Genomic DNA, 24276 nt, shown 5'->3' with positions numbered 1-24276 from the left:
AGAGGCTTCTCCTCTGTTATTTGTTTTTAGTAATATTTAATATAAAAAATAAATTACTTTAAATTATAAATAATCTTTATTGACTTTAAAATATTTTGACAACAGTAATTAATAATTATAATAAACTGATAATTATATGTAACTAATACTATAGTTAGTTAATTACTTAAATAAGCTAAATATTACATAAATTTAATTAATATATTGGTTTAATTTGAATTAATTTAATTATTATACATTCAATTGATGATTATTTTGTAAAATATGTGATAAACATTAAATAAAATTATTATGAATTTAATTAAATTTATTTAAACTTCAAATTGCACTATATAGTAATAATTTATTTTTTGCAATTTAATATAAATATAAATTAGCATTCATGTAGTATTTTATTTTAATTTTATAAATAGTTTATTCTTAGTTATTATAAAATTTAAATTCAAGTTATTATATTAAAATTTATTTTATAACTTAGAGGTCCTTACTATCAAGTTAACTAAATATTTTATACCCTTACTATTAAGTTAACTAATATTTTTCTAAAAAAAATAAAATTCAAAAATAAAATATAATTAATGAAGCTCACTTCTTCAGTTAACCTCTTTTCTATCACAAAAGGAAAACAAGCCTCATCCCTCTTTGTTTGGCTCCTTTATTTGAAGAGAGATGCAGAGGTAGAAGCTGAGAGGGAGCTGAACGGATCAGTTGTACCGACCACCTCTCCATTACCCTTTGAAATGATGATTCAAAGCTTGGGCATGAACCCACAAAAAGATGGAAGAATGACCAACTACCAAGAAGGGTGAGGGTGACATGATCAATAACCAAAATTGATAATTACAACTCGTCCACTTAAAATGTTCCATCACAACAGAATAGCGCGCATTGATATACCCTCGCGACACCATTTCACAAGAATTTCTGAGGCACTGAATCGAAATCGTCCAAGTCGAACCTTGGCCTTTCTCTTCCACTCTGTGCAGAAACAATATACAGGATTTAAGATTCAGTCAGTTGGTAAGTGGGAAATATCCTGATAGTCTCAGATACTCACCTTAGCCAGATATGCGGGATCACATGAAATCCGTTCATCAATTGCATTCAGTTTCTTTGTGAGTGTCATTACCCTGCAGGTTGCCTTCAATTAAACATGAAAAAGAAGATTGAAGCCAAGAAGAACAGGGGCCAAAACAAAATAAGGTACCTTTGTATTGAAGAGTCTATGTGTTCAATCATCTCACAGGATTTGTACTGCTCAGAATCCTCGTGAAACCTGACCATCCCATCTTTTTGGTTGATAGTGGCAAAGATCTCCCCGTCTTGGATCTAAAATTAAGAAGAGCACAAGTGAGTTCAAATGCACCCGTTGCAGCCTGAGATCTTTTTAAGAGTGATTATACCATTTCAAGAACATGCATCTCTGCCTGCTTAGAGTTTTCTAGTTCAGCCGAGTTTGCTATATCTTGAAGTGACAGAGTCAAGTAAGTTTGAGTCAATCTCTGGATATTACGTTTGGATAAAGATGATAAAACTTGCTTGACCAGTCCAACGTTATTGTCCTGCATGGAAATACACGTTTTAGAAAACTGTGCATGGCTTTGTCATGGAAACGCCAAGTACATTCTTATGTATAAACTGTCATAAAACTAAAACTACCATTGCGAATCCACATACCTATATATATTTGAAAATCAAGCACCTATACCTAAGAATGATCATGACAAAACAGCTGGAAACAAGAACACCCCCCCCCCCCCCCCCCCGAAAATAAAAAAACTTAAACTGCAATTAGATTTTTGCCTCCATTTTCTTCCATCAAAGAGGAGAAGCACAACCAGCAATTTTGTCAGTATATTAGTGTGGGAAACAGAAATTTAGCATTTGGCTGATACAAAGCTGTGTCAGACTAATGACAGTGTACACTTATTAAAGACTTGGACATCACTCAAGCCATATGGCTGAAATGGAAAACTATCACTTTTTACTCACATAAACATGCATTATGGGTCATTTATCCAAGCATGGGTTGAGCAACCTCACCAAAACTTTGACACATTTGCATCTGTAAGTAGGGTCATGCCAGTAAGCAACGTTGCCGCGATATTTTTATCTTTGAAGACATTGTCATACAGTTTTACTTTAATCTGCAACATGGAATATTCACAAGCACCACAAAGCAAAAGGATCGTATAAATGGATAGACAAAAGCCTAAACTAGACAAATATTGTGTTGTATGAGACAAATTTTTCATTTTATATACCCAGTTAAAGAAGCTGCATTAGTATCTAGTAAAAGCATGAGCTTAACTTACAGGTACAAATATAACTTTATGTCAACTTCATTTCAGTTGACATCATTTTTGTGTAAACACGTACTAAAAGAGAGCAAGTAGTACCAACTGCTTTTTCTTTTAATGGATGGTCTCATTGTCTATCTTTATCAGTTCTACCTCCTCTATCTCTGACTGATGAAATAAATAATTTGGGAGTTTCAAATAAAAAAACATATTTTGAGGATCCCCAGGTGTGCACAGTTTTTTATCTTGAGTAAGAAATAAGTTCCATATTGAAAAGTGTAAAGAAAGTGATTGGGTTATAAGGTTGTGCGATAAGCCTCCTACATAACTAGTCATTTTGGAAGGAAACCAAGTTCAACCCAACAATAGTATCAGAATAAGATGTCCTCCCCAAGTTATTTGAGTATTGAGCTTCATTAGGTGAAAGTCTACATCTCGGGTATTTCGTTGGGAGTTTGTGCCCATGTTTCAAACCCGCCATTTTGGATAGAACCAGGCTTAACCCAACAGCAAATAACTAAAATTTTTTCAACAAGGAAAAAATGCCAAAAGTTCAAGTTGTTAGTTGTTGGCCCCCATCGTCACCACCACCACTTGCGAGGGTAGGGGCTCCTTCCCCATTGCCGGCACTAGAGTGGGCAAGCGACATCATAGAAAATGTGATGTCAGATTGGGGGTCTTCCCCCGATTCAAATTTTTTCTTTTTTGTCTCGATTCAACAAACCTGATTGAACCGGACCCATTCACCTCACAGGGTCCGTTTCAACTACATCCTTGATTTTTTTATGAAATAATAATTTAATTAATCTTTTTATAAAATAATAAGGACTAAGTTTGATGATGAGGTAAAAGATGGTCCTACAATTCCGGATAAACTTCTGAAAACCTGACCAAATGTCCCCAACGAGCAACGCGGTTGAGAAGTTACCCCTTCCCTGCTTCAAGATGCCTAGCTGCATTCTCAACTCCATTCTTGTCCTCTATGTGTCCTCAACCCTGACCACTGCAGAATGGAGACGAAGCATTGTCCTCTTTACTCAAGCTCCTTCTTTCTAGATGAGTAGAGAGGTGCCAAAACAGAGGGAGCCACCTCCCCTTCTTCTCTACATGTCTGCAAAAGTACAAGTCTGCGAAGGGAGAGGAGAGAGGATCCTACTTGATCTGAGCACAAGCAGAGAGTAGGAGAAAGTTCCATTGCCTCCTCTCTCCTCTTAACAAATCTACTTTCACATCTCTGTCCATGAAAAGAGAGTTACACGTAGGGGGAAAGGGAAATAGGCAGGGGTGGGAGTTCCCCTCCTTTCCTCCCACTCCACACACTTGCAGAGAGGGAGCAGAGGGAATTCACATAGTGAGGAAGGGAGGAAAGTTCCCACCCTTACTGGGTGCACAAAGAAGTGGAGGGAAGGGAAGCAATCCTCCCTCTCTGAATTTGTGGATTGTTTATTGTTATAAGGGGGATGAGCCTCAACCTCCTTGTACAAGTAAAACAAGGGGGAAAGGCTCAATGTCTCCCCTGCTCCCCCTCATTTTCACACGATAAGGGAGAGGGAGTGGGAGGGGGAGGGAAGGAGACGTGAGCCCTTCCCCTCATTTTCACTCTCTGTCCCTAGGATGAAAAGCTGTCTCCACAACAAACCCTGGTGGGTGATGTTCACTAGATCAAGTCTCCACCCTTCATGGTGAAGACCATCTCCACTTTAAAAGGGGCAAGGCACCGCAAGTTCCCCATTTACTCCACCTTACTACAACCCCTAATCTGAAGGTAAGGGAGTAGTTGTCACAAAATAGTGTCACTTAATTTTTGCAAGGAAAAATCAAGTGCTTATTAGTTGAGAAAAAGCCCCTAACTTCAACTAGTCATTTCAGGAGGAAGCAGCCCAATTTCAACAAGTAATCAATGTGAATCAAAGCCCATTTTGTTCATCCAACCACCCATCTGTATTCCATGTGGGATATGTTTGATGTATGCTCTCCATCTCTTGGACCAAGTCTATTTTTACTATGGACATGAAAAGGAGCCTTGGTGGAAAAAAATGCCCTCCAAGTGATCCGCATCTCCAACTAGTTTTCTGAGAGTGAGAAAAGTGATAGTGAAGAAACAAGACTATATTGGATTCAATTCAGAAAGATCTCTTGCTTATTAGTTATGAAGATGCCTCCTAACTTCAGCTAGTTATTTCCAAAAAAACGGCCCAGCTTTAATGAAATTGTTTGGGATTAATAGATCTATAACTTAAGAAACCCCAAAACCCAACTCTAAAACTTTCCATCAAGAATGCGACCAAAAACCTTACATCTACTGCATCTAATAATTGAAACTCAATAAAAGTCTAGGCTTATAACCCTTGATAAAGTTATTCATGAGTCAGATAGTAAATTTCTGTATATTTTATTTTAAGGCATAGAAATAAGCACCAAGAGAGAAGAAGGCCTAGCCAAGATGAATTCAACTGGACCAACATCACTTGGTTAAGAGAACGAAAAAATGAGTTTTGTCTGCCAGTAATGGGCCAATCAGGAATGTTCACAAGCATTAAAGAGAGAGAGAGAGAGAGAGAGAGAGAGACATGCATATTCTCCTGCAACTTACCAGTTGGATCCAGCTCAATTGGCTTGAATCAGCTGTTAAATGGGTAATCCAAACATGACCTGAACCTGAACTATCCAGGTTCTGGTTGGGTTTGGATCAAGCCATTTAATATGACGAAATATTATGGAAAAAATGAAAAATAAGGATATGAATTTAAAAAAAAAAAAAAAAAAAAAAAATATATATATATATATATATATAATGGTAGGCAAGTTGCTTTAAGCATTAAAAAATAAGAGAATTTGGCAATTTGACCCAATTCAAATATATTGAACTGAATGTCCTCACTATTTCGAGCACTTATATTGGGACCTATCCGGTCCTGTGTCTCAAACCTGAATGCAACCTCATTAAATAATTGGGTCAGGTATAAACCTAAGTCTGATACATTCATAATTCAGGTTGTTAAGGAATAGTCCCACATTGATTAGTGAATACAAAGATTTTGAGTTTGTTAGTTAGGAAAAAGGTTTCCTAAGTTGGTTAGTCATTTTAGGATGATATACCTAAATTATCCACTTGTAGAGCCACAAAAGAGGGGCTACACCTAAATTATCTACTTGTAGAGCCACAAAAACAGGGCCTACACCTAAAAATTATCCACTTGTAGAGCCACAAAAGAGGGCCTACACCTAAAATTATCTACTTGTAGAGCCACAAAAGATAGCCTACACGTGAAAGGGGAGTGTTAAGGAATAGTCCCACATGGATTAGTGAGTACAAAGATTTTGAGTTTGTTAATTAGGAAAAAGGTATCCTAAGTTAGCTAGTCATTTTGGGATGAGCCTTAGACCCAAGTTCACACAGGTCATAAAAAAAATGACTCTGACTCAAGTCAGGATGACAGATTGGGTCAAAATTTGCCACCCCTAAACACTTGTGCAAACATGTATGGCAGGAAACTTGTCAAATCTTTTGTTGACCTGAGTGCCCAGAAACTTTTCATGAGTCAAAGTAACAAGAGTCGCATCCAATCACAGAAGTAACAACAAAGAAATCTCTTCGTTTACTAATATTCCAGGACATAGAAATTCAATTAAGTGTTAGGTTGAACATCTATGAGGAGAGAGACTAAAATAAATATCATTGCTATATCGAATTCCAACTTGCATATAAACAAGACAATCAGATTGTTCTCTTTCTACAGTATGGCTAATAACCTTTTTCTAACTGTTTGTCTTAGGCAACGGCATTCTGAACTTTCCACATAATCCGAGGCCCATTAAAAAAATGCAGCAAATTAGCATCCAGATTCAGTAGATCAGATGAAAAAAACACATATAGGTAAAGTCCACAGTGTGCCCTTGGAGCAACATAGCATATATTCAAACAATGCAGAAGCTGGGAAACACTCACAGTTTTGTATTTCTCCACATTCGCTTCAAAACAAGTCTCCAATTCTGAAATTTTACCGGTGGCATAGCTGGCCACCAAGTCAATGTAAGCCTGCAAAATAATAATTAAGAAATTACTTGATTGTTAGACTTGAAAATTCAGTAAACTGGATGATGAACAACTTTTCTGCAAAAATTACTTGGGAGTAGCTCTTCAGATTTCTTTGAGCCACAGAAGAAGTATATTTAGGGAAAGCAGGAACCTGTAGCAAAAGTTCTAAGATTTAGTGACTAAGTATAGAAGTATTTAGCATAAAACCTTTTAAATTAGATCAGAGTTTAACTGCCAACAATTAAATAATGCTATTTAAACAAGTATTAAAGAAGAATTTTTTGAGTGGTTCGAGAGTTGAGTTGCTTTAGACCCTAACCAAGAAAGTGAAAGAACAACAGAAGAATCAAACACACCTGCCCATTATAAATAAGTGAGACAAGAGTGTATTTCTTATATGCTTCAATAGCAATAGCATTTAAAGATGTCATAGGTGCAGTGACAACCTGTGGAATGAAATTACTTTTGTTAATCTAATTGCATTGACAGTTGGTATACAGGAACAGAGGCTAAAGAAAAAGAAACCAATGAATTCAATTTGTTCACAGACATTATGCAAATACTCCAATGCTTTACGGAAATTCTTTAGTCCTATATTTATCATTCCCCTGTAAAAATAAAACAAAGCTATGGTTAGGATCATCCTCCTTAATCTTAAATAAATATTTATTTTGTCTCCACATCTTCATAATCGGAGTATAGTAAATTATATGTAATACAACTGCTAATGAAAAGCCTCTATACATTTATCTAAAAAGCAACTCAAAGTCAAGCAGGCTACCTACCAAATGGACATAGACACAAAAATAACAATTTTTAATTCACTTTTTGATGCCTGTGCACTGTAATATAACATGTCATTGTGCTTTATTTTACCGATTAGGGTAGCATTCCTAACTTAAGACAAAGAAGCAATGAAGTATGCCACAACAAATGCAGTGAACAGCCAAGAACTAAAAGAATCTCCTAAAATAGGAAATATTTTCATTAAAAAAATCTCACATTACAAACAACAACAACAAGCTTCTTATTAGAAGATAATAGGCTTAGTTTCAGATATCAGAACCAGAAAATAGTTTATTTAGGACACAACATCATCACCCTGCCTTTAGTTAGCTTAAAAGTCAACTTTCAGTGAAGTGAAGGCATAGCAATGTAAATGATCAACATCCACAAAGATCTCCTTTTTTTTTCTAGCTTGAGTTTTGTAATCTGTCTAATTTATAATATTTCTTTTTCTACTAAAGGCTTCCAAATATGACACCTAGAAAGACTTAGAAAATTAAAGTAGCAAGAGAATGTCACTCAGGTTTTACCTACCAATAGTGCATGTTATTGTTGACAAAGTTAGATTATAGTAAAGAAGATGAAACTAAAATTCAATGAAATTCTTCATTTTTTCACTTTCAAGACAGAAACAGAGTTTCACTAAAAAACAGAAAAAACTACTCTGAAACGGCAGCACTCTCTCAGAGAAGCTAACGGCATATTCTACTTGCTGGCTAAGGAGGGTGTTTCCTGCTCCTTTCATGGAGCTGGGAACTTCACCTGGTAGCAAAAAGATTGATATCACCTAGAGTACAAACTCTTTAATAGGTTAGCTTCTTAAATACTTAATCTTTCCACAAAAAGAAGAAGAGAAAATACATGGAATTCCCAACGAAGCAATTAATACAATCTGGAAAGGAAAATAAAGAGAAAAAAACAAGAATTACCTAAAATTTAAAAATAAAATTAAAAAAATAATATAGGCAAACGGAGCTCTATGATATTTTGAAATTTCTCTGGTGAAATCTTTTAGGATGAATCACTTACATAATGAGCTCAGTTCATCAAATACATATGGAAGTTGGCTCTCCTTTTCCTATATATTATCAAGACAGTGCCAGAGTAAGGACATTGAAGGCTCAAAAGAGAATTCTTATTCCTGATTCATCCTTTTTTTTTCTTTTGAAAGGTTTTCTTGTTTACTTGAATGCCCCTCGTTTCAGTGCCCGGTTTTTTTCACACATTACTCACCTTTACAAAACTGTAATTGATAAAAGAGTGAATTACCCACATAACCCTGATATATGGTATAGACTAACATACATTTGGTGTTTCATACTAATACCTACATATCCTGCAAGTTCACCGAAAAAACATATGTTCCCTAGAGTTAATTTTTGTCAACTCTAACACTGGCATAAAACAAAAACAAAAAAAAAACTCTCATAAAAAAGATGCTACAAATTCTCTATATTACGGGCCTATGAGTTGCAGATTTGTTATAGGCCCACACTTGCTGTGAAACCATTTAATGACCTTAATTTAATAGATCAATAATATCCTCAAATATGGTTATTACGTCAGCCCACAACAGTTGAGTGGGCTTATATTAAATGCTTAATTCTCAGGCAAATATAGCAGAAGAGTCATTAAATGCTTAATACCTACAGAAACTATTGATATAAAATCGTAGATTATGATAAGCAGATTGAAACATTATTAAGCTGCAAGTTATGGAGTTTGTACTACCATGCTTGATGAAAGCAGCTGGAACAATTCAACGACTCACCCATAATAGCAGTAAAGAAAGAAGTCCCTTGGCTGGTCAACCTCAATAATATCATCCTCCAAAACACTTAGACCAGCTTTGTAGCACTTCGCCAGCAAACAAAGAAGAAGAAAATCAGGATGTACGGGAGTTAAATGTTCAGGTGAGGATTGGAGTTTACGAACAGCTCCCCTCATAGGCGCAATGCCTTGGATGGGCACTTGAAGAAGCATAACTTGATCCTTCAGCCTCTTACAGACAGATACAACTGCAAGATATAAGTTAAATATGCTTTTTTAGAGGAAAAGAAAATATGTAAATAAGAGAGATTTTTTTTAAGTGTAGAAATGAGTTGAACTGAAGATTTTAGAACCATTACGTCAACAAGAGGCTTATATTTTAGGTAAGATAACACTGAAAAACACAGGTCTATACATTTTTCAGGTGCCAAACGTATCTGTTCTGCCTCACAGGTCATGATAAATCTTGCAATACACCGAACAATTTCACCAGCTTGCTCCCTTGAGATTGGACCCGATGTGTATGCCTCCCTGTCAAAAAGCAGGTCTAACTCCATTCATAGGAAAAAAAGCACGAGTATATGATGTTCTTCTACCAAAAATAGCACATTTTGAAAACCTATTTTTATGCGCCTCTCAATGTTGAAGAAAAAATTAGCGAGTTGATTTAACCATCGACCACACTCCTGAGGCTGTCTAATTGGTAGTCATTTTACATCATGACCTCCCAACAATGAGAGCCTTCCGGTTTAGATTCAAGGAGCCCGAGTATCCAAATTTGTATTCCAAGCTCCTGGAGTTTACTCTATACTAGATTTTTATTTTTTTGTACATACTCTGTTTTCATTACATCAAAATACAAAGGCAAAAATGACCATAAACCAGATCTTGTGGTACTAGAAAAAGAAGACGCAAGGACCAATGTTAATACTAGAAACATCTTACTTTTTTCTTTGACAAAAAGAAAATCCTGTTGATTTTCTGGAGCATTCCATTGCACCAGTTATATATCAAAAACATAAAAGAAACAGCAAAATACAAAAGCTAACTAAACAACAGTTCTTAAGCACTTATTAAAGGCAATTGTAAGTATGATAAGATGCTATCATTCATATTATAACAATAATAAAAAGAAGAATGACAAGATGAGATACTCCATCATGAAGCTAGTCATATACATGATTAAAAAGCATAACTTCAGACTCAGCTTAAACAACCAGCTCCAAGCAGTAAAAGGAACCAAAAGCTGCACCTTCCAGATCCAACATCACTCAAGTACAGATATTAACCTCAATTTCAAAGCTCAGTAAACTTAAAGCTGATCTTATTATATTTGTTGTGATCCCTATAAATGAAAAACTTGGAAGAGAAAATGAAAGTTTTATTGCATTTTATTCATGATTTTGGCATGCATAATTTACCATGATGTGTTAATAGAATACAAAACATCAGAACACTTCCGTATAAAAGGGACAACCTCTAACTGGTTTCCAGCCAACTATACATAGATGGGTGATAGAAGATTATCTTATTTCTTATTTTGAAAGGAAAAATTAATTTTCTTCCAACGATGTTTGATGCGAAAATTCAGTAACTTGAAAATATAAAACCGAAACATGGCTATTTTGGCTACTCAAAAAGATCGTACAAGTCTAAACCGTGAAATATTCAATTGAGGGGGGAAACCAACCAGAATAATTAAAAAATGCTGAGTAAAACTTATAGGGAAAAAAGTTACGATGAAAGACATAATATCCAAAATCAAAAGGAACTATGTATAACATAAATAAAGCAAAAAATTTGCGTATAAAGGACTGTGATCAAAGGTAACATTTCCTTCAGTCAAGAATATAAGATTTCAAATCAAAGTACTCAGAAGCAATATCCTGCCAACAATGACAACTACTGGAGAACACTTCCCAGAGACCAACATATTTGTGAAAATTACCAAAACCCTTCACGACAATCACTTAAAAGTAGAATGGAAGATAATTGAAGAGAACCGCCCATTGTACCGCCCAAGTGCTTTATTTGTACAAACTGACAAAAAGTAAGAAAACCCCATTCTAGAACCCTAATTTATACACACTTAGAAACGAACAAAAAATGCAAATAAAAAAAAAAATTAATGACAAAAAGAACCAAAGCGGTGAGGCGAGTACCTGATTAAGTAACGCACACTTCAAATGATCCAAGTAATAAAAAATAAAGCATCCAAAAAACGACTCTCAGAATAGCACAAAAAAAAAAAACTACCAAAGACCAGGAAAGAGAAGCCTCAAGGATGCTTAGTAAAGAAAATTAGAGGAACTTACAGGAGATACAGATATCCAAGAGAATGCTTGGAAGGATCTAGCTGGTCGAGAGAATTGGCCAACCGATTCACCTGAGAAAGAAGAAGTTCTTCGGCTTGATTTAAGTGTACATGTAAAGCGTTGAGGTCCTCGGGACAGCTCGAAAGGCCTTGAACATGAGCAATGAGAGCGTCGATGGAATCCATTGGCAACTGGGAAAGGAAAGACGAAAAACGATTTTTCCCTTCTCAGCCTCCGCCTGAAAGAAACCAACGTTATTGTCCGTCTAGCAAACACTGAATTGGAAGAGAGAAAAAGGCAGGAGGAAGAGAGAGCATGGGACGTGCCGGTCGAGCGAGGAACGAACAGTTAATACCTCCCTTTGCCACCGAATTATTGAGAGGCGAGAGCAGTTTGGGACCAGCAAAAAGAAGTTACATTAGAGGCCCAATCTCTCATGCTAGCAATGAACCCAAGCCTGTCCCCTCTCATTCTCAAATTATTAGAACCAAAATTGGTTAGGTGAAGTAGGTTTGGTTAGAACTGGATTCTTATGCAGCTTCAAAGATGTAAAAATCAAGTATTGTCATCTTATGGTCAGAAAAAATCGTTACAATTATGAGAAAATTAAGTAAGAAAAGGGTGGTTGCTATATATACACACGCTAGATAATACATTTAAATTTAATATATTACTAATTAAAAGATTCATTTATTAATTATTTTGATTATTTAAAAATTTAAGTTCATGATATTTATTAATTTTAAAAAAAATTTGAATTTTTAGAGTTAATTCAAATTTCATAAATATGTATTTTTTTAGAGTTTGTAATATATTTTAACGTGCATGGACACTAATAATTCATAATATATTATCGAAATCTAATCTCCCTATGCTTACCCTCTTAACTTCTTTTATCTCATTACAAATTCACCTAACCTTTGAAATCCAATCTCTCTAAGTTTAACTCTTGACTTTTTCAAAATTTATCGAAATTGCTTCTCAGACAAAGTTGCCTCCATCATCTTCCTCATAATGCGTTCTCTTTGCAAGAAGAAATTTGAAAAAATTTCATCGACGAGATGAGTTCTTGCCAGAGGGGCAAGGAAAGTGAATATGGATTCTATTTTTTATAATTTTTTTATGTTAATGTAACCTTACGAAAAGTGTCAAAAAATTATTAATAAAATATATTTTGTGTAAAATAATTAAGAAAAAATGTACTCTCACACAAAAATATAAAAATTGTTTTAATTAAAATAATAATTAAATTTAATTATATATCAATTAATATTTTAAATTATTTTAATAATTATAATATATGATTTAGAATTGTATTAATAATGGTAAATAATTATAAAATAATATGCTTTATATAATAATGATGAACCATATAATAAATCTATTTACTCAAAGTACATACATTTTCACATTTTAAAATTACTAATAATAAAAATATTTATATTACTTAATAAATCAATAAAAATACACATAACTAAAATAACAAGTTAATTTTATTTATAAATATTTCTAATATCAAAGATAAAAATAATTAATTTAAAAAAAAAAAAAAAAACAGAAGAGAAAAGAGATATAAGAGAAGGAAGAAAGCATTCTCCCATCTCCACAGCCAAAGAGTGCAATCACTTCCTAACAAGTTATTTAATTTATAACCTTCCACAGAGGCCCTGCGTTCATTCTTTCCCAAGTTTGTCACAAGTTGGATGTAGAGGCAGATAGAGCTCGCTTTGTGAGTTCCTTCCTCAAGATTTTCCCGGAAGGAGTCTTAGGAATAGAATCCACGAAGGCAACTCGCCTTATTTTCTTGTAAGGCGCAACCTTATCAAAAGACGAGAAAACAAAAAATTAATTGAGCAGAGTTTCAGCTGATTGAGAGAGAGGAAAGTGAGAGATGGGGCTTACCTGCCGAGCCACAAAATCTATTACTTGACTGTGGTCGAGGCTGCCTTTGGGATGTCTCACGACAAAGGCCATAGGAATCTCGCCAGCTTCTTCATTGGGGTATCTGCACAAGAATATCACATTTGGAGTGGAGTAACAGCCCAAAACACAGAGAGAGAGAGAGAGAGTTATAACAGAAAGAAATACATACGGGATCACTGCAGCATCAACAATCTCTGAGTGCTTCATAAGCAAATTCTCTAACTCTGCTGGAGGCACCTATTTTTATCGAATCACGTCACGGATACAAAAATAGGCAAGTCAAGAGATGAGTTCAGACGAAAAGCCTCATAAATTGAGTCAATACCTGGTAGCCCTTGTACTTTATCAGTTCCTTCAACCTATCCACCACGAAGAGGAATCCATCACCGTCTACGTAACAAAGATCGCCAGTTCTTAGCCAACCATCTCTATCTAATGCCTCCGCTGTCGCTGCCTCGTCTCCGATGTAGCCTGCAATAGGTCAAGATTTTGGTGATATTTTCTGCTATTGTTCGGCTATGAGAAGGAAATGCTTTCGTAGTTGCTGGTTGTTACCCTTCATTACAGCAGGTCCTCGGATCCAGAGCTCCCCCCTCCGACGAGGAGGCAGCGGTTCGCCGGTAACCGGATCGATGATCTTCGCTTCCAGACTGGAATTGAGTCGACCCACAGATCCAAAACGCCGGCATTCTTCTGCTCCCATCGTGTGACTGATGCCTACCGCCACCTCCGTCATTCCCAATCCCTATTTACACATATATAATTACTTCTTACTTTTTCTTATGATCATATTAATTTTTTAGACAAATTTTGGAAGATATGTTACTTGAGCTAGCCGCACGTGCGGGAATTTTGAGACAAAGCGCTCCATGGCAGTGATGGCAAGTGGGGCTCCACCGCACCTGACCTCCTCTAGTGAGCTCAGATCGTACTGACCCGTCGTTCTTTCCTGCGCCATCGCCATTACCACGGGCGGGGCAGCAGTCAAGTGCGTGACCTTGAATTTCTCGATCGACTTCAATGCTTTTCCAATCTGGAATCTATTCATCAGGGCTATAGTATTCCCCATCGCCACCGCCCACAGCCACACAACGAAACCGAACACGTGGAAAAGCGGCGACGTCAGCAGATACACCTTTGGCCAGGTCCGACCTCCTAGCATGTCTTTGATTACCGTCAGGGTCACGATCAGGTTCCGGTGAGTGAGCACCACGCCTTTGACGCTCCCCGTGGTGCCGGATGAGTAGAGAACCGCGGCGGGGACGGATTGGTTGACATCCAGGTGAGAGTGAGTCACGACGACTGCGTTGCGCGTCATGGCCTCGAACTCGGGCGAATCCAGGAGCACGACTGGGATATTGGAAGAGATCTTCTGAACGGTGGCGGAAGTGGCGAAGGCGATGGCGGGTTTCGTCAGTTGGATTTGGCGGGAAATCTCGGCGGAAGTGGAGAGGGGGTTGGAGGGAGAGATGGCGACACCGAGGGAGAGGAGAGAAAAGTAGAGAACGGGGAGATGGAAGGAGGTGGGAGCGAGGATGAACGCCACGCATCCGGTGGGGAGGGAAGGCCTCAGGTTTTGGAGAGATGCAGTTAGAGACTCGGCTTGGTTGAAGAATTCGGCGTAGGAGAGGCGAAGGCCAGTTTCGGAGTCGATGACAGCGGTAGCAGCGGCCGTGGGGGAAGATCTGTGGAGAAAGAGAGCATGGGAAGCAACCGAGAGGGGAACATCAGGGAGAGGCAGGGGGACGGCGGCTCTGAGGCTGTAGAAGGTCTTTGTCTCTGGACAGAAGCCGCTTTTGGGGTCAACGTTCGGTGGAAGAACAGTCTGTCGAGCTTCCGCCATGAATTCAGATAATCTAAGAAATTGATGGCTACGATAGTGCAACCTGATGAAATTGCCCGGTCATTGGAATCATGTAGATTTCACGGATGATGCTCTAAGGTGTTCTAAAAAACTACTGGCAGTTACTACGTCACAGACAAAACAGTAGGAATCGACGTGTAAAGTGGTAGTTGGAGCGTTTCTGTCCTATCCGAAAGAGTTGGTGGTATCCTTTTAGAAATCAGTCGAGCTTCCACCATGAATTGAGAGAATCCAAGAAATTGATGGCCACAATAATGCAATCCGATGAAATTGACCGATCGTTTGGGAGGTTAGTGCATCTTGAACGAATTGACCTGTAATTTGGGAGTTGAATGCATCTTGAAATTGTATTTCGTATGGAACCAAACCGGTTTGTAAGTGGCTTAAGTTCGGTTTATACGGAGATGAGGCTCGTTTAAGTTAACGACCCAAACTCGATAGAATCATGGTTCGATTCAAAAACTTGCGCTTGTTAACTTAACGAAGGCCCGGGAGGTAGGAGGTCTTTGACTTTGAGTTTGAGTCTCTTTGTCTTTCGTTTTCTCGGGAATCAGGGGGAATAGGGAAACGGTGTTCGGCAGGCGACGATTCAAAAGAAATGAGGAGAATTTCATCTTTTTATTTCTCATTCTCTCTCTTTGATTCCTTACTCTCAATCTCAATTTCTGATTTTTTACAATCAATTTCAGTCTCCAATTTTTTCTTCTCTAATTTCTTCCTTTTCTGATCTTCTTCCTCTTCGATTTATTTCTCTGAACTTCTTCCTCATCGACAGAAGTGATAGAACAGAGGTAAGTTATTTTATTCTTAATCTTTTGGGGTTTTTTTTTTTTATCTTTTGTATTCTATTATTTATCTTCGATGGAACAAACACCTCGTGCTGATATTGTTTTAAGAGCGTCTTCCTACTCATTTCTTAGAGGTTAAAGCTCTTAGCCTCTCACCCTACTATTGATTTTTTTTTATGTTTTTAGTTTTTACCATTCTGTTATGTTTTGTGTTTTAAGTGTTTTGTAAGAATGTTTTAGTGGTTTGATTTTTAGCAACGTGATGAGAATTAGGGTTTCATCTGGCCTTTGTATAAAACTTCCTGTGTTAGTGAAGCGGGTTTGGCAGTTTTCAATGGGTTTGGCATATCTTGGACTTAATAATTTTTTAAGGGGGTATTTTATCTTTTTTTTTAAAATTTTGAATTTTAATTTCTCTTATTATTAATTGATTGTAACTGTATGGGATAATGATGTTGATTGAATGAAAATTTTATCTCCTGCGCTCTCTTTCTTCCTTCCCATGCCTCTTCTTCTTCCACAAATCACTTCCCAAATGCTTATTACAAAGATCTGCAAGAAAATTATATTAGGAAGAAAGAAATTAATGCAAATACAGTATGAAACGGATCCCAACTGTTTTACATTTTTTCTCCGGGGAAGAAACCTGCTAGCTAGGTCAATTGCTCCAAGGAAGAAACCCAAAAAGGGTGAGTTTCAGATCTTAAGAGATATTTTTTCATTTAATAGGTTTCATAGAAATAAAATTTAGTCAAGGATCTCTTCTGATATAAATATTTTTAATGCAGTAATGGGATTTTTTTAGATTATAGTTTTGGGAAAGCAAAGAACTTTTACTTTAAAACATTCCCTGAACTTAACAAGAAGCCACAACATTGACGACTGATTTCAGATCGACAACCCTATAGGCACCGTCCTGAGCAACCTTGTTACAATTTCAAATGGAAATGCTGTTTGGAATCCCTCGGCCAGTCACCCCAGGTCCCGAAGATGGAAGAAGCAACTCATACGGAGGAACACCTGCCCCACTTCTGTTCTTTAAACGAGCGTTTCTATTCCTCTCGTTTATGATCTCTTCGATTTCCTCCAACCTCGAAGAGAACCTCTTGAACGCCTTCTGAATTTCCTGATCATCGATCCAGCGTGCGTGCGTATGGTGGAGATCACCAAGGTACTCCTCGTCCGGCGAATGGGTGGATAACGTGTCCTGAACCGCCATCACTTTGGTCGCCTGAAGCTGGGTTGGGATTGAAGATAGAAAAGTCTGCTGAGGATTTAAAAGAAACTTGGCGTAATCTGGTTCCCCTTCCTGGGTAATGAGCTTTCTCATGAGAGCGGGACGATTTGGGACGTACCCTCCGAAGGGGTACTGACCGAAGTTTATGGCTGCATGCTGCCCGGACGCAGTCCAGATCATGATGGTTAAAATACCCGATAAATCATCCTTGGTCTTCAGTTTAGGCCACCAAGATTCGTTTCTCTTATCAGGGTGTCCTTTGTTTTTTATCTCGTCCCACCATGCTTGAAGCTCGTAGTCTGATGCCACACTGTTGGGTTCTTCATAGAAACGGTTCACATAGAATTCCACCCAATCTTTTATGGCTTCCCAGATGAGAAGTCCATCTGCTGCGTAAGGGTAGTCCTCTATCAGGAGTCTCACGCCCCCCGGCTTTGAAGGATCTTCCACTGCCATTCCCCTGTATATGAACAAAACAGAACAGAACAGAGTTGTTTATCAGAAGAAGGGGGAAAAGTCCAGGAATTTGAAGCACTGAAAAAAATTATTTGCAACTTTAGGTTTAGGGTTTTTAAACACATTCCAGGCAACAAGCAGGAAGTTTACCTCCGAATCAGATCAGCTGGTAGTGCTTCCATGTCAAATCGCCAGTTACTCTTGTATGCAGCTGAGCTCACCTCCAAAGAATACTTTCCTGGGCTGAAACATGACTCAATTACTCCCCCACCATTTATCAAGCTCTGTCGAGCCAGAGAATTTATTTCCATGGTGTAGCGCATATGTGGATGAAGCAACTTGTAGATAGGATGCATGCAGCTTAGTTGTCTGTGAGTTGCTATAATGTAAGGCTCCATACAAGCATGGGTACGCAACCTGAGAAGATTAGATATTAGGGTTCGCTACCATCTCAAGTAACTGATGTTCAGACTTTGTTTCAGTCCATGGGATGAAGAAACTGTATAGAGAGTGTCAGTGAAACAATTTAAGGATCATAGACAGTCCAGGATGGGAATGCTAGACCATATTGATCTTGACTATTTGCATACAGTTACCAGTGATTGACTAGTTGATGGACCCCTGCATCGTTCGAACAGACATGAGCTTTAGCTAGCTTCCAAGTCCAGTATGATGTTGCATCATGGCCATGAGTGTACAAATGTTTGGATTCTGGTGATGAAGGAGTTGGTGAAAGACTCAGCTCAATAGCAATAGGTCTGAGAGTATCAGAGTTTTGTGAAAGGAAAAAGATTGTCCTGGAAGCATAAGCCTTCGTCCCTTTCAAGGCATTCATCTTCTTGATAAAAGGCAGGAGCAAGTCATGGTAATCTAGTATGTACAGCCTTCCCTTCTGAATTGCCTGCATGCATCCGCTATGGATCACAGAGTTAAGGGCCGAAGGTTGCTTCAGTGCAGATACATATATAAACAAAATGCATTGCACAGACATGACTTTAGACATGCATCAGCTGTACCTCTTCAACACTCATCCCATTCAATTCTTGCTCGATGCATTTCTTTGTTAAAGCAGACTCTGGAGAACCAAAAACAGCAGGGTCTAATTTGCTACGAATTGGGAAGTCCTGCAAAATCCAGGCAACACAGAAATGATTTGAATAGCTGCTGGATCAGAGTATGGATCTTCTAAGAAAGAAAATCACAGTTAGTTACCTGCAGTCTCTCAATGTTCACTGGATTGACACCTGCCAAAGTCTGTCTGGCGAATTCATTGTCACGCAACCATGCAAATCTATCTCCTATTAATCAATGTCGAATAAGGTTGGATCAGTGAACCCCAAAAATTCAAATTGCAGCAAAAAATTGGTTGAAATTGACAAGCTGAGCTTAAGTTACATACTTGATATTATGGCAGGAGTTTCAAACTTGAGCATACTTTCACTGGCATTTTCAACTTTTTTCATCATGGCTGGCAGCAACATATTGCTAAAAATACTCTTGGATTCTTCAAGCTTCAGAGCAACTCCATCCTTGTACAGTTGGTCGATTTCAGTAAAACACTGAAATGGATTGTCAGAACTGGAGAGGGCGGCAACCAGAGAAGGCACTAAATTATGGAGCAATGCTTTAAGGGCTCCAGCTGAGAAGGTGGCCTGCTTGGTTTCCTCGAATGTTTCATCACGAGGGACATATACTGGATGGGGTTTCTCTATTCTACTCTCTGAAAAAGGATCTGCAAACAATAGAAACAGGGAGATCGTGAAGAAAACTGTGATTAGCTATAGATATGTTGGCATATGATTCAAGTATAGGAAGATTGTGAAGCACTAATGGTCTAGAATAGGAACCAAAAAAATAAACAAATCCGTACTGTTGATCTGTGTGCTAACTCACAATCTTTTCTTGTTTTGCACAATGAAAGAAAGAAACGAAATTAGGATTTCAAGAGATCAAAATTTACAAACCTGAACTGCATGGAGGTCTACCAGTACGACACCGCCTAGGATAAGGCCGCTCTTCACCACCCAGAACTGGCCTTGCAAGATCTTCATCCTTATCCGGATTGCCCAAGTCATTATAACAAGCATAATCATAAATTCTGTCAAACTTTTTGCGTTCACCTCTTCCATTCCCACGAAGCCTAACCAGTTCAGCAGCGCGAAGTTCTTTTAAACCGCTTGGAGTTTGGGAGGGCAAATATGACTGGGGAAAGCATGGATAAGAAGCTCAGCAACACTAATGATAACTACTTCTTGAGTAAAAAACATTAAATGGTTTCTCCTGCTTCTTCTTACCTGATTGCAAAATATAACTCTACCGTAAGGATTATCATTACGTGAGTGGATCCATGAATTTGCAGGAAAGAAGACGGGCCCCTCAGTAAAACCATGTAATACGATTTCCATCAAGTAGAACTCCTTGGGATGCAGATTGGTGATTATAATGGACCCAGGTTGGCCAAAAGTAGATGCTACTGTGAGATTTGCTGCATACTCGATAATGTAGTGATGGTTTGGTGAAGTAGAAAACCAACCTCTCACAGCAGTTTCTGCGCTTTTTGCCCCTACTTTGGTTACTGAAATAGAACAGAAGGATGAGTTAGTCTACACTCTACAACTAAAATAAGAGATCGAAGCTAGAACTGAACAAAAAAGACGTACATTTTCTGATAAAATAAAGTTTGGATAAACGGAAACAAACAAATCAGTGATTCAGTGTCTTCCAGACAGAAAGCAAACTACCTATCTTCCATAAACTACTGAAAACTGCAAATGAAATTTTTATTTAAACGCTACAGAAAACAAGAACATGATCAACTTTGAAGATCCACTGAGAGCTAACGATTTGATAACTGGGAAATTTGTGATAAAGTGCTCCGTTACTTCAGCATATTAACCTGTATCAACTTCCTTGCTTACAAGCTGGATCATGATCCCCTGACCAATTCCATTAAGGAATGACTCCCAGCTTTCCTCGATCTTGTCGTTCAGTTTCTCCTTCATCTTTTTCCTGATTGTGATCACAGCCTTGATATTGATATCCGACATCGATGTTCGGGACTCCCCGGAGGCGGAAAAGGTGGTGGGCACCCCCACGCTTTGGTCGCCGCTACTGATCACTGCTCGGATTGGTTGAGCTGTTTGTCGCCGGGATCGGAATCGTGTCTCTTGGGTCCTCTTCATTCTCCCATTCTTTTCGTCGGTACTGATACAAATGTGGAACTGAAGACCAGGACTCGTCTCCGATTTCGAGAGTGGTGGCCGTGCTGATAACATCTCAGCAACTCAGAGAAAATCTGGGGAGCTTCAAAAAGGAAATTCCTACTCAAAAAGAGAAATCCTGTGCTCCGACTGGGGAAACTACTAGTATTTAAACTGATACAAATGCGGAACTGAAGACCAGGACTGGTCTCCGATTTCGAGAGTGCTGGCCGTGCTGATAACATCTCAGCATCTCAGACCAAATCTGGGAAGCTTCAAAAAGGTAAATCCTGTGCCCCTTGTTAGACTTGATGTCTAATAATAATATAAACATCATAGAAAATAGATATTAAATCCTCCATAATTTCATTATCAAGAAAACCATATATATATCATAGAATTGAAATAAGAAGAATAAAGAGAGCGTACCTTTCATCTTGAAGAATATAAACAGAACTTGAAGTGCACAAGATAATCTTTTATACTTCGTTTACAAGTGATAAGTTTGCTCCCGTTCAGCCTGGGTGTGCAAATAGCCTTTGCCTCACTTGTAAGACCATGGAGGAATTTATAGATCTCCAAAGGGTGTGGCACTTATGACTATTCATAAGGATACATCCCCTTAGGAGAGATACATCCCCTTAGGAGAGATACATCCTCTAAGGAAAGATACATCCCCTCAAGAGAGATACATCTCCTTATGCCCAAGGGATGTGTCCAGTCAATGCACCCAATGAATCTACCTCTATAGGGGGATGTGCTGGCCATTATTCCCTATACTGAACATCTAATGACAACATCTAGAAGTGGGTCCCACGCCTCTAATATCATGGTAATTTTATTTTATAAATTATCTATTTGAAACCATAATTCTAACAAACTCCCACTTGGTTTCAAATCCATTTCAAAGTCCGATTTTCGAAAAAAAACTTTGAAAATTAATTTTGACACATAAAACCATACCATGACCATAGGCATTACCTTAAACACTTTAATATACATGTGTAGTTAACCCGGGCCTACACAATATATATCTTAAATATCTAAGGCTGGGGAATAAACCAAATCCATACTTGTCAAATTTTCCAATTCAGCGGTCTCCATTCATAGCATACTCGGACCTGAACTCAGGGTAAAGCTCTGTACCAGTTCGAGTATTAGCCACTAAGGTAACTGTGCCTAATCAGTACCATAGGCCTGAATAATTTAGACATCCAACCCAACCTTCCTATTGAGACCCTTCCGTATATACATACAAGTATATACCTAATAAAAAAGTTGGACATCAAGGCATCTCACCGTCCATAGCATACTCAGTACCTGAGGAGCTCAGGGTAAAGCTCTATACCAGCATGAGTATTAGCCGTAAAGGAAACTGTGCCTATGCAGTCCCATTGGCCTGGACAATTTCGAGACTCAACCGTCATTCCCTATTGAGACCCTCATATATACACGTACAAGTGCATACCTAATAGGGAAGCTGAATCTCATGGCATACACTGAGTACTCATATTATCACACAAAAGCATATGCATTTTGTCAAAATCATTCCATGGAATATAAATTACAATGTCATGACATACATAGTATTACAAATCATTGAGACCACAATGCATACAAAACAATGTTCTCCCACTTGGTCTCATCAATTGTAAACAAATCAAACCCATGTTCCCCACATGAAAGTGAAACTGGTCACGGGAAGACACTTGGTTAGTGGATCAGCTAAGTTATCCGGAGAAGATATCTTATAAAGAACAACTTCCTCCTTCCTCAGCATGTCTCGTATGTAGTGGTATTTGCCTTCAATATGTTTAGCCTTGGAGTGACACTTCGGATCTTTCGTGATAGCAATAGCAGATTCATTATCACAAAAGAGAGGAATAGGTCGCTCCACACAGTCTACCACTAGAAGACTTCGCAAGAATTTGCGAAGATAGACAACTTCCCTTGTAGCTAAGTTCATAGCCACATATTCTGCCTCCATGGTTGATTGCGCGACACAATCTTGCTTCTTGCTTTTCCAAGAAATGGCACCTCCTCCAAACATAAAGATAAAACAAGAAGTAGATTTTCGGGTATCAACACATCCTTGATAATCTCCCCTATGAGTGAGAGGAGAGCATGGACCGGGGAAATTACTAATATTTAATTACTGACTGGCAGTGGTCAGAAATGAGAGCCAAACACAGATTTTTAAAATTTCCCAATAACAGGATATGAAAGTTCTTTACTTCTTTTTCCTTTTTATTGTGTGTAACAGAACAGAAGAAGCGGTTCCAAATAAAAAAGGTCCCAGACTCCGGTCGGAGAGACCACAAGCCCCGTCCGGAGTTGGGTGTTCCACAACCCTTTCGTTTTCTTCGGTCCGTCAACCTAGCGTGCTAAATGTGGGACGCCACTTTGATGATAAGCTCATCCGTTTGGCTCGAGATACTTCGATGACTTAGCTGCACCTTCTTCCTCGATTGTCTGGTATCCGTAACTTCAGAAATAAAAAAATTTGCATCGCTTTTTAGCAACTGAAATTCATTGGAGACGAGGCGTTGTTCGCTAAACGTTTTTCACTTTTCACGACCGGATCAGACAGAAACGCATTTTTTAAAGAAGTGATAAGCTCGCAGAATTCTCAAATCTCCATGCATCAAAACTTTTCAGTTTCTGAGGATCAGGAGGGCTTATCTATTCCCACCGAGCAGCGCATGCTTTAGATTTGTATTTATAGCTTTAAGCCATGTTCCCACGTCTCTCGAGTCTTAACCAAACAAAAAACAGAGAAGAAAAAACTTAGAGCTTATCTACCATGTGAGATTCATGGCAACATTTCTGCACTGTAGGGTTGGATTTTATATGATTCATCTTAAGTGGTGTAGGATTTTCATTTTCAACATTCATAATTTGAGATTTTGTTTCCTCTACATTCTAATCTTATTAGATGGCTCCTCCGTCCATGTGAAACCTCCCTTTTTCAATAATTGAGTCAACGGGAGGACAATAATGCCATAGTTCTTAATAAACTGCATGTAATAACCTATTAGGTCCAAAAATCCGGTGAGCTAATTGACTATGTGGGAGTAGGCTAGGAGGTAAATACTTAATAATTTTTAAGGATCTATGGACACCCTTGATAGAGAGTTAAAATGTCACAAGTAGTCCACAAAATAGGCACCAAAGAACATTTAGATGTCTTGAGAGAGAGAGAGAGAAAGAGAGAGATTGGTCGTTATATTGAAATAATTTAGTATAAAGAAAGCTACCAGGATGACTCAAACATACAAAATAGAAAAACAAATTGCTAAATTTTTTGTCTTAGAAGTTTACTCACTTGACTTTTGAGCGCATTCCCAATTTCCCATTCACGACCTTCAGTTACCGAAGCTTTCTATGAAAGAGGTCCAGAGGGTGTTAACTGTTGGCTGAATTGTTTCTATTGAAGATAAACATCCATCAGAGATCGATCTCTGATGGATGCTTTTCTTCAATATGGAGTTTTAGCTTCAATAGATCTCTGATCACTCTACGAGGATGTTAATCTTCAATAGTTTCTGGTATGAATATATATCTGAACCCCTCAATTGCTAGACGAAAGGAGACTCGT

The 24276-nt window shown here is 38.1% G+C and overlaps 3 protein-coding genes across 4 annotated transcripts; all 3 read right to left on the bottom strand.

The window, feature by feature from the left end:
* Positions 1-776: 776 nt before the first annotated feature.
* Positions 777-11682, bottom strand: LOC137963043 (COP9 signalosome complex subunit 3-like). 2 transcript variants are annotated; one of them, XM_068810224.1, is made up of 12 exons: positions 11566-11682; positions 11211-11448; positions 9311-9426; positions 8897-9143; positions 6890-6947; positions 6696-6785; positions 6428-6490; positions 6250-6339; positions 1404-1562; positions 1208-1329; positions 1058-1130; positions 777-978 (listed from the first exon to the last, which is right to left on the bottom strand). In XM_068810224.1, exons 2-12 carry the CDS (start codon positions 11393-11395, stop codon positions 913-915), a joined length of 1269 nt encoding a protein of 422 aa, XP_068666325.1. In that variant the 5' UTR covers positions 11396-11448; positions 11566-11682; the 3' UTR covers positions 777-912. The 2 variants fall into 2 exon arrangements, with proteins under 2 accessions (XP_068666325.1, XP_068666324.1); XM_068810223.1 differs by having other exon boundaries at positions 11537-11570.
* A 1003-nt stretch (positions 11683-12685) lies between these two features.
* Positions 12686-15055, bottom strand: LOC137963933 (4-coumarate--CoA ligase-like 9). Its single transcript, XM_068811165.1, has 6 exons — positions 13960-15055; positions 13689-13878; positions 13459-13604; positions 13303-13370; positions 13113-13215; positions 12686-13028 (listed from the first exon to the last, which is right to left on the bottom strand). Exons 1-6 carry the CDS (start codon positions 14974-14976, stop codon positions 12903-12905), a joined length of 1650 nt encoding a protein of 549 aa, XP_068667266.1. The 5' UTR covers positions 14977-15055; the 3' UTR covers positions 12686-12902.
* A 1591-nt stretch (positions 15056-16646) lies between these two features.
* On the bottom strand, positions 16647-20753 carry LOC137963356 (lipoxygenase 6, chloroplastic-like). The gene is made up of 9 exons (XM_068810488.1): positions 20375-20753; positions 19773-20053; positions 19443-19680; positions 18878-19210; positions 18691-18776; positions 18495-18602; positions 18075-18379; positions 17629-17895; positions 16647-17482 (listed from the first exon to the last, which is right to left on the bottom strand). The coding sequence occupies exons 1-9, from the start codon at positions 20751-20753 to the stop codon at positions 16723-16725; spliced, it is 2757 nt and encodes a 918-aa protein (XP_068666589.1). The 3' UTR covers positions 16647-16722.
* Between the last annotated feature and the right edge of the window lie 3523 nt (positions 20754-24276).

This window comes from Aristolochia californica, unplaced genomic scaffold (assembly GCF_029961685.1).
Source record: "Aristolochia californica isolate CCGP_79_NKW_82.1479 unplaced genomic scaffold, dmAriCali1.0.hap1 SCAF_4, whole genome shotgun sequence".
In the NCBI taxonomy this organism is placed as follows: domain Eukaryota; kingdom Viridiplantae; phylum Streptophyta; class Magnoliopsida; order Piperales; family Aristolochiaceae; genus Aristolochia; species Aristolochia californica.
This window is presented reverse-complemented; position numbering and strand designations above follow the sequence as displayed.

Coding starts and splice junctions, on each gene's coding strand:
- LOC137963933 (XM_068811165.1), bottom strand. CDS start 14,976: ATGGCGGAAGCTCGACAGACTGTTCTTCCACCGAACGTTGACCCCAAA. Junction 13,879..13,959: donor CGCACGTGCGGCTAGCTCAA/GTAACATATCTT, acceptor ATGTGTAAATAG/GGATTGGGAATGACGGAGGT. Junction 13,216..13,302: donor GTTGATGCTGCAGTGATCCC/GTATGTATTTCT, acceptor ATTCTTGTGCAG/ATACCCCAATGAAGAAGCTG.
- LOC137963043 (XM_068810224.1), bottom strand. CDS start 11,395: ATGGATTCCATCGACGCTCTCATTGCTCATGTTCAAGGCCTTTCGAGC. Junction 9,427..11,210: donor CTTGGATATCTGTATCTCCT/GTAAGTTCCTCT, acceptor GCTTTTTGACAG/GGAGGCATACACATCGGGTC. Junction 9,144..9,310: donor ACGTTTGGCACCTGAAAAAT/GTATAGACCTGT, acceptor TATATCTTGCAG/TTGTATCTGTCTGTAAGAGG.
- LOC137963356 (XM_068810488.1), bottom strand. CDS start 20,753: ATGTTATCAGCACGGCCACCACTCTCGAAATCGGAGACGAGTCCTGGT. Junction 18,380..18,494: donor ATGGGATGAGTGTTGAAGAG/GTACAGCTGATG, acceptor GGATGCATGCAG/GCAATTCAGAAGGGAAGGCT. Junction 17,483..17,628: donor CCAGCTGATCTGATTCGGAG/GTAAACTTCCTG, acceptor GTTCATATACAG/GGGAATGGCAGTGGAAGATC.